Raw genomic sequence first — 9,759 nt, 5'->3', positions numbered from 1 at the left:
AACAGGTCACTAACCCCATCGGCCTCTGGGGCTGGTGGCTGCGGGACATTCACATTGTCCGAGGCTTTGCTCCTCGCGGGCAGGGGCTGCTGGTCAGCAGGGGACAGGAGCAACTGGGTCTCAGGAGAGTGGGGTGTGTTGCTGGGCTCATACTGCATGGGGCTCTGGGCATGCTGTGATCTCTGGAAAATAGCTGGGAATTCCCACCTAAGCTGAAGCTGCCTCTCCAGCAAGTTCCACTCCAAGGCTTCATACTCGGCCGGAGTCAGAAATGGGAGATTGATCTGTATTTGTTGATGGTCAGGAGGAGAGACCCAATTTGGGGTAGGTAAGGAAGAAAGTGGAGTTGACCTGGGTGGATTGTTAGGCAGTAGGTGGAGGAACGAGGGCCCTTTGAAGAGAAAAGGAACATTCGAGGGTAATTGGGGCGTGCGCCTGTTCGTGGAAAGGCCTTGAAAGTGAATGTAAGTTACAGCCAGGGACTCAGTGGTTAGACACGAGAAGCTACAGAATAGCTGGCTGTGCTTCTGCTTCAGATGATTACCTGAGTCTTCAGCCTGTCCCCCAGGTTGTGGATACAGGCCATTTAGGACTTTAAGGGCTGGAGAGGGCAAGGCCAGAGCCAGAGAGTTTGGAGTTTTCTGGCAGTGGCAGCTTTGTTCTTGGTCCATAATAGACCATTTAGTAACCCAGAAGGCCTGAGTAGTCTGGTAGAGCACACATGAACCCCAGGTCTTGTGGGAAATGGTTTCAATTGTTACAACACATGCATTGAAAGTATCATACATGATGAAAGGAACTGGTTGGCTGTTTCCAGGCCAGTAAAAGAATGGTGAGTCTGGCATAAGCTGCCTCAGAGACTCTTCCACACATCTGGGGAGTCCCCACCTCTGGAAACGCATCCATTTTTTTACATGAACCTCAAGAAGCCTGAGAACTTCAGGACTGAGGAATGGAAGATGAGCAGGGAAGATAGTGACCATATGCAAGGCCATAGCATGTGTCAGATTAGTGACCTCTGTGCTGAGGAACAGCAGAGAGACCTGGGATCTCAAGGGCTGAAGGCTTTGGTTCTCATGAAAAAGACTGTGGTTGCTATATATCATCTCTTGCTTGTTCACAGAAACTTCAGTCTCATCAAGCCTTGAAGAAGACCTAGTCCCCGAGTCCCTGGGCACGTCTGGCAGTTGAAATCCCTTCCCTAGCTGCAGGTGTTCATCCCAGTAATCTTGGATGCTGACCACAACGGTTGATAGGGCAGCCATCTGGGTTAAGGATTTCTGAGCTGCTGATTGTAACAGTGTGGAGGTTACAGATGCCAGTAAAAGCTCTCGGGAGTTCTTGGAACCCAGTTGCAGATTCTGCTTAGAGACTCCAGACATGAACAAAATCTCTAGGCAAGCGGAACGTGGTGATATCCCTGCTGAAGTGGGGGTGATCAAGGTATTTTTACCTGTCAGCAATCGCTGAATGTCCAGAGCCATGTCATTGGAGATATGGCAGCAGGGGTCTGCACACAGGAGCTGCAACACACTTCCCTCCTGAGAAAGCCAGCCCTGGCTGGAAAGGGAAGCATGGCAACCGTTACTGATGCAGTATCATCTGCCTCCTTGGAAAAGTGTGGTCTAGGGGATTGGCCCTGCCTTCCCCTAGCCCTGTAAGCCCTGGGCCTCCCCCTAGGAATCTACCACTTTGCTTGTTAGGCCTGGCTGAGCTGAGGGTCTTGGTCTTGTCAGGGAAGGTCTCAGACAACTGCTGGGTAGGCAGGGCCCTCAGAGAGAACTGGCAGGTGGGGCCAGTTCTCTGCTGAACTGTGTTGAGAAGCTGAACTAGAAGGGAACCAGGCAGGTGAGGATGTCAGGTGGTTAGCAGAATGGCCATCACCAGGCACATCACCAGGTATAACCTGGAGTCAGTCTCATTTGGGGCTTTGAAAGCAATGTCTGTTATCCATACTGTGTGGATAATGACATCCTTGTGGAAACACTATTCTAGGGACTGTGGATTGTCCCCAGTGCTATATACAGCATCTCTTGGGTACTAGTCCTGTTCTCCGCAGATCTTATTAAGAGGATAAGATGATAGACTTCTGTCTGAAGACTGTCCCAGTGAGTGACCTCCCTATGTTTCAAGGCCAAGCCAGACTCAGTGGAGTCAGCCTTTGAAAGGATGTAGCTGCAAAAGGAATATGACAATGGTGACTTATTTATGCAAAATCCAGACTCTAGACTGGATTACTTGTCTCCTTGCTGAGTTCACTTCATGTAGAGTCTTTTGTAAATTACATACTAGTCAAATCTAAAGTCCAGTAGTAATGTGACTCTAGTACAGAGTGGATTGGGAGACTATTCTCTCCTGCGATGTCTGGTCACCTCTGTCCTGGCAACAATCCCCACCAGTGAACCAGCCTCTCTCGTGTATGGCTCCCTCCCATACATTATTTCTCTCCTCATCCTTGTCCCTGGCCAAACTGAGAAATCATCACAGGCCAGGCTGGGACTTGGGAGACAATGAAGAACAGAGAGCAAGAGGTCACCTTTTCATGACAGAGAGCTGTCCTTGGAGCTTCTTAGCTTCTTCCTTAGAAGGTCTCCTAGCTGAAAAACCAGGAAAGAGTGTTACATGGGCAGGAGAGGGTCAGGGAATTCTATAGGAAGCTGAGTAGTGAGGCCTTTGACTCTTAGTAAAGGAGACTAAAGGCTCCAAGAGTCATGCTCTAAGGCATGTCTGTGTATAACTTAAACATTTACACTGTTATTATCTCATTCCTAATCTCATTGGATGTTCACAGTCACAGTGTGAGTGAGGCAGGATCATCAGTGTTATGCCCATTTTATGGATAATAAGACTGAGACATAGAGTGACTTCTACAGTATCATAAAAACTAGTAAATAAGACAGTTAGGGACTTATGTCCTATTTCCTCATTTCTTCATTCCCAGCAGGGTAAGGCAGAGAAATTTGGACATTCCCAGGCTCTGATTTCCCATCCAAGGAAGTTTCTGTGAGAAAATGTCAATTTGGGGAACTTCAGCCTTCAGTGGTTAGAGCACCTGACTCCTAGCACCAAGGGTTAGGTTTAGTATCCATGGGAATCTCGCCCACAGTGAAGGGGAATCAGAGTAGAGAGTGGGACTTTACCTCTTGATGCTCCATCTCTAGCCGTTTGGCTGACTCTTAGGTGTTGCTTAAAGACAAAAAAAGTTAGAATGTGAAGCTTTGACACAAATTTCTTTTCATGTCCAAAATGAGACAAAACCTATAACCATTTTCCAGTCCATTTTGTATATCTTTCTATATTTTATACTTTCTCCTACATTTCCTTTCCCTAGTCCCCCTTTTTTACCCAAAAATTTCCCTTATCTGCTTATGGAACTCATTTCTAGGCTCTTCCAGATTCCATGCTTTATACACCATTTCTAGGAGAAGTTCTTTGGGGGGCTTAGGATGACACAGGAGGAAGAGTGGAATAGATTCAAGGCTAAATGGTTCCAGTAGCCAAAGGCTTCAGCTTACAAAGGCCTTAAAGAACCACCAACAAGAAAAATTACCCAAACTGGGAGGTCCAGTAAGGTAGACTTCATATTTTTGAGGCCTCAACCCAAGTCAGATAATATCCTTGGTTTTCAATTACAGCATATTGCAGGGAGGGCTGGTAAGGAATTGTTCTAGGCTCTAAGAAGGAAATGACTGTACAAGCAAAACTGAAGGTTTGGTATTAAAAAAATTTTGGGGCAGGGGGGATAGAGAAACTAGGGGTTTAAAAGCTTTTTGTCTGAGACTTAACAGTTCAGTAGTGTTCAGTGTCTCCCTACCTGATAATTGTTCCTGTTAGGTTCCAGCCTGAATCCATGGTATTTCTTTTTCAATTGCCAAGTATTTATTATAACACAGAAAATAGAGCCATAAGTATATAAGGGATATCCAGCATGCCATAGAACAAAAGGAGGGCTCAACATGGTCTTGCCTCATTAGCATGAGGAGACCAGTCATCCCTCTATCTAGGCGTCCAGGATACTGGTACCTAATGATTCCCAGTGCTAAGCTTTGTCATCTCTACCTCACAGTCATTGACCGCATCACAAAGCCCTCCTATGTCACAAGGCAGGTGGGGTGTCAAAGGCCTGTATCTGTCTTAGGGAAGTTTATGTGGTGATTCAGTCTGTAGATGAGGGTATCTGGTTATCTGTGAGGGTTTCAGAGCCTGCCACTAAAGATGCCATGGCCACAGGCAGTATCTACGCTCCCATTCTCTCTCCACTCTCCATACCCTACAACAGCCTGATGACTCAACTCTCTCTGTTACAGCAGTCTGAAACTCCCCAGAAACTCAGTGTTTAAGCACACAGCGTACCTTATAAGAAAGAGTAGGCAGGACAGAGGAACCTCCACCAACTCCTTCACCTGTATTGGAAACTTACCTGAAAAGTACACAAGAGGCTAGGGCAGGCAGAGTCTGGTTAACACTCGGAAATGGAGAGCTTTTTTTTTTTTTTTTTCACAACACAGTAACTTTCATTCTGTTGGGCTTGCACACATGAAACAAAGAGAAAAATAAGGAAATAAATACAGGAACATATAAATAATAAAATTCTTAATGACCAGAGATTATTATTATATTATTAAGTAAATTTATTTTTAAAAATTGGCGAATGCAGATATACTTTATTTAGGGGGTCACACTTGTTTGTGCTACTCTACTTTTCCAAGTCTGTATTAAAGACTAATTTCTTTTGAATTTTTCTCAAAATAGGCCGAAGGAATGGCTAATACCCATCATAAAGTATGGCTGAATAATGCTCCAAAATAAACATTTGGCCTTTCATCTGATATTAAATATAACTAGACTTAAATGTGGAGCCCTGGTGGCTCAATGGTTAAGAGCTAAGGCTGCTAACCAAAGGGTTGGCAGTTCGAGTCCACCAGCCACGCCTTCAAAATCCCATGGGGAAGTTCTACTCTGTCCTATAGGGTTGCTATGAGTCAGAATCGACTTGATGGCAACAGGATTTTTTTTTTAGACTTACAAACTTATAAAGTAGAAGGTAGTTACTTTAAAAAGTAGTCACTTAAAAAGAAGTTCTTTTGCCTTTCAGTTGAATACAAGACTCTGAGACATGGTACGAGGTGTCTTAGGTTGAACATACTTTTTGAATACATATTCAGTGATTAGTCCCTATTGCTGGGTTCCTTTTCATAGTATTGCTTCTTTCTTTCCCTTACCTTTAATCTAAAATAGGTATGTGAGGAAGGAATCATAGTCTGGCTACTATCATTCTGATTTAGTTATTTCACAAATATTTGTGGGTGCGTACTATATGCCAGACATCGGCCTAGGTGTTAGAGTACATAGCAGTAAACAAAACAGGCAAAAATAAACACCCTACCTTCATAGGTTTACATTATGTCTGCCTTTTTTACCTCATATATTTAAGAGAAATAAATTCCAAGTAATCACGAAATAGTGGCAAAACCAATTGGATTCTAGATAATCTATTACCTCCCCCATTTTATTTGCCCATCAAGGCTATTCAAGTGACAAAGAATTGCAAAGACTCTGGTATGTGATGCCATTTATGATATTGTTTGAAAGACAAAGACTAAGGGAGAGAGTATCAAATAATGTACCCCAAAAGGGGGAGATTATTACATTTGAAGAAAATAATGTACAAACTGGAATCCCTCAAGAAAATCAAACCCAAATTTTCTGAGGTTATCAATTAAGAAAGACCCTTTTCTCAGGAAGCAACATCTGAAACTCAGACCCTTGACTTTTGTTCCCCTAAATAATTCTGACCCTTGAGTGACTTTCTAAATAGAACTACCAACATCATACTTGCTTCAGAGGTACTGTAGTTCCCTTAGCATTTGGAATAAAAGCTAGACTCCAAAGTGTTCATAACACTCTTTGTACCAAAGTAAAGACAGACCAGAGAGACATGGAAATAAAACAGAAATAACTAGATAATCTGGTTTTCAAATCATGGCATGCTGGTCCAGGTGTTCAGAAACCATTCTTACTAGTATTACATACAATGCTTATTTAAATGTTACCAATTCCTTTGCTTACTATGCTTTCTTTCATCTCAACCCTTCCTGATGAGGTCATTTTCCTTCTTCTTCTTCTTCTTTTTTTTTTTGTTTATTGTTGTAGTTTAAGTGAAAGTTTACATTTCAAGTTAGTCTCTTCTACACAAAATTATACATACGTTGTTATATGACCCTAATTGCTCTCCCTATACTGTGGCAGACAGCACACTCCTCCTTTCCACCCCTGATTTCCCGTGTCCATTCAACCAGCTCCTGACCCTCTCTGCCCTCTCATCTCACCTCTGGACAGGAGCTGCCCATTTAGTCTCATGTATCTACTTGAGCTAAGAAGCACACTCTTCACGAGTATCATTTTATGTCCCACAGTCCAGTTCAATCTTTGCCTGAAGAGTTGGCTTCGGAAATTGTTTTAGGTCTGGGCTGATAGAGAATGTGGGTGCCATGCTTTCAGGGGTTCCTCCAGTCACAGTCAGACCATTAAGTCTAGTCTTTTTACTAGAATTTGAGTTCTACACCCCACCTTTCTCCTGCTCCATCAGGACTCTCTGTTGTGGAAACGGAGAGCTTTGATGTTATAAGTAATGGGTGATTGGTAATCAGAGGAGCAGGAAGGGGACCAAGGCTGATGTGACAGAAACAGACCAAGGCAGCAGTATCTTTGAATGACATTGTGGGAACAAGGAGTGGATGCCTCTAGTCTGTGTGAGTAAGAAGAGATTGTAAACACGCCTTCCATGGAGGCACAGGAATGAGCCTTACCTCTGGAGGCCTGTCCACGGCCTGGTTTTTCAGAGCTACCTTTACAGATGTTACAGCCTCTGCCTGCTCAGGGAGATGACTACCTGCAGAGATGGGTTAGTGGCCACTTTCAAATAAGGGCCACAAACTAGTTGCTCATGGCTGGATTTACTCATCTACTCTGGATGTATGCTGTTTGACTGCAGGAGTTTTTTGTTCTGTTTTGTTTTCTTTTAAACCTGGATTTTGGAAACCTTTAGGCAGGGTAGATGTTTTCCAATTCAGTCCAAGGACCCAGCATTCCTACTCTCCACTCTTATTTTACACATTTATGTTACCTGTTTGGCTTCTGTTGATATTGTGATATGTTTCTAACACCTCAGGATTTCTGAGTTTCCTTGAAAAGGTCTTTTGGTGAGAGTGGTCTCATAGCCAAACAATTCTTGGGCTGATAATCTCTGAAAAGGGTATTTGTCCTTCCTCTAGCCTCCAAGTCTTCCACCAGAAGGCATAGTGAACATTTATCTTCAAATGTTAAACCAACCTGCATTTCTGCAATAAATGCTGTTGTGATGGTTAAGGTTGTGTGTCAACTTGGCTAGGCCATGATTCTGAGTGGTTTGGCAGTCGTACGATGTTGTGATCACTTCCATGATGAAATCTGATATAATGTGATCACCTCCGTGATGAGATCTGCTATGAGTAGCCAGTCATTTGAAAGGGAGTTTCCTTGGGCATATGGCCTGCAGCAAATATAAGTGGACAATCTGGCAGGGCTTGTGGGCTTTTGCTCACTCTGGATCCTGCAGCTGGCTCCTGTTCATCTGACCTCTGGTTCTCAGGACTTGAGCTAGCAGCTTACCTGCGGTCTTGCCTGCTGATCTTGGGATTTGTCAGTCTTTGCGGCCTGTGAGCAAGAGCCTTGCTCTCTGTCCTGCCGATCTTGGGTTCATCAGCCCCTGTGGCTGTGTGAATCAGGAGACTCCTCTTTACTGACCCACGGACTTGGGACGTTGCGGCCTCTATAACCGAGTGAGCCATTTCCTTGATATAAATCTCTCTATATATTTATATGCTTTACTGGCATCAAGCTTCTCTAGAGAACTCAGCCTAAGATACCTGTTTAGTCATTAATTTTATTTGCTAAAATTTTGTCAAGAATTTTTGCATCAAGTGTAGGGTTGCATAACCTATTAATGTAATTGCTGTCAAGAAGTTGTACACCTGTTAAAAGTGAAATTGGCAAAAATTGAGTGATGGATATATTTACAACAATAACCAAAAAAGAAAAGCCTGCTGAAGCTGCTCATGTACCGCCAAACACTGCATGGGATTTGGTTCCTTGGTTTGGAGGTTTAGGTCAGGTTTCATGGGACATCTCAGTTAATTGGCCTAATAATATGTTCAGTGCTTCTATTCTACCTCCAAGTTCGTTGCATAGTGCCTGGGATCTTAAAAGCTTGCAGTGAGTCATACAAGTTACAACAATTGGTCTTTATTTTCCTGGAGCAACAGAGGAAGAAGGAGACAACAGAGGAAAAAGGAGAATTAGGAATAGGAGGAGAAAATGGAATGTGTGCCATGAAATCAGAAGAACTGGATGGTACCTGGCTACCATCACTGAAATTTTTTTTTTTATTGTGCCTTAAGTGAAGGTTTACAATTTAAGTTAGTCTCTCATACAAAAATTTCTACATACATTGTTATGTGACCCTAGTTGCTCTCCCTATACTGTGACAGCGCACTCCTCCTTTCCATCCCGGATTTCCCACATCCATTCAACCAGCTCCTGTCCCCCCCTGCCCTCCCATCTCGCCTCTGAACAAGAACTGATCACCTGGTTCCATGTATCTACCTGAGCCAAGAAGCACTGTCTTCATGAGTATCATTTTATGTCTTACAGCCCAGTCTAATCTTTGCCTGAAAAGTTGGCTTCAGGAACGTCCCTAGTTCTGGGCCAACAGTGAGTCAGGGGCCATGTCTTCTGTGGTTCCTCCAGTCTCAGTCAGACCACCAAGTCTAGTCCTTTCACTAGAATTTGAGCTCTGCACCCCACCCTTCTCCTGCTCCATCAGGGACTCTCTGCCGTGTTCCCTGTCAGGGCAGTCATTGGTGGTAGCCAGGCACCATCCAGTTCTTCTGGTCTCAGGCTGATCGAGTCTCTAGTTTATATGACCCTTCTGCCTCTTGGACTAGTATTTCCTTGTGTCTTTGGTGTTCTTCATTCTCCTTTGCTCCAGGTGGGTTGGGACCAATTGATGCATCTTAGATGGCAACTCACTAGCTTTTAAGACCCCAGATGCCACTCACCAAAGTGGGATGCAGAACATTTTCTTAATAAACTTTATTATGCCAGTTGACCTAGATGTCCCCTGAAACTGTGGTCCCCAGACCCCCACCCCTGCTACTCTGTCCCACAAAGTGTTTGGTTGTATTCAGGGAACTTCTTAGCTTTGGTTTAGTCCCATTGTGCTGACTTCCCCTGTAGTGTGTGTTGTCTTTCCCTTCAGCTAAGATAATTCTTATCTACTATCTAGTTAATGAATACCCCTCTCCCTCCCTCCCCACCCTTGTAACCATCAAAGAATGTTTTCTTCTGCGTTTAAACCTTTTCTTGAGTTCTTGTAATAGTGGTCTTATACAATATTTGTCCTTTTGTGACTGACTAAATTCAGTCAGCATAATGCCTTCCAGATTCCTCCATGTTATGTTTCATAGCTTCATCGTTGTTCTTTATCACTGCGTAGTATTCCATTGTGTGAATATACCATAATTTATCCATTTGTCTGTTGATGGGCACCTAGGTTGTTTCCCTTTTTTCGCTATCGTGAACAGTGTTGCAATGAACATGGGTGTGCCTATATCTATTCATGTGACGGCTCTTATTTCTCTAGGCTATATTCCAAGGAGCGGGATTGCTGGATTGTATGGTACTTCTATTTCTAGCTTTTTAAGGAAGTGCCAAATTGAT

The 9,759-nt window shown here is 43.6% G+C and overlaps 1 protein-coding gene across 1 annotated transcript in view; it reads right to left on the bottom strand.

The window, feature by feature from the left end:
* Positions 1-4,070, bottom strand: part of LOC101359435 (protein FAM205A-like) — a 14,670-nt gene extending 10,600 nt beyond the window's left edge. The window contains exons 1-3 of the mRNA XM_012554338.1: positions 4,060-4,070; positions 2,537-2,593; positions 15-1,560 (exon numbers count right to left, since the gene is read on the bottom strand). Coding sequence (XP_012409792.1) covers positions 15-1,560; positions 2,537-2,593; positions 4,060-4,070 — 1,614 coding nt within the window. The remainder of the gene's footprint in view (positions 1-14; positions 1,561-2,536; positions 2,594-4,059) is intronic.
* Positions 4,071-9,759: the final 5,689 nt, after the last annotated feature.

Source organism: Trichechus manatus, unplaced genomic scaffold, assembly GCF_000243295.1.
Source record: "Trichechus manatus latirostris isolate Lorelei unplaced genomic scaffold, TriManLat1.0 scaffold00016, whole genome shotgun sequence".
NCBI classification, from domain to species: Eukaryota; Metazoa; Chordata; class Mammalia; order Sirenia; family Trichechidae; genus Trichechus; species Trichechus manatus.
Note: the sequence above shows the minus strand (reverse complement) of the source record. Positions and strands in the feature narration are given on the sequence as shown.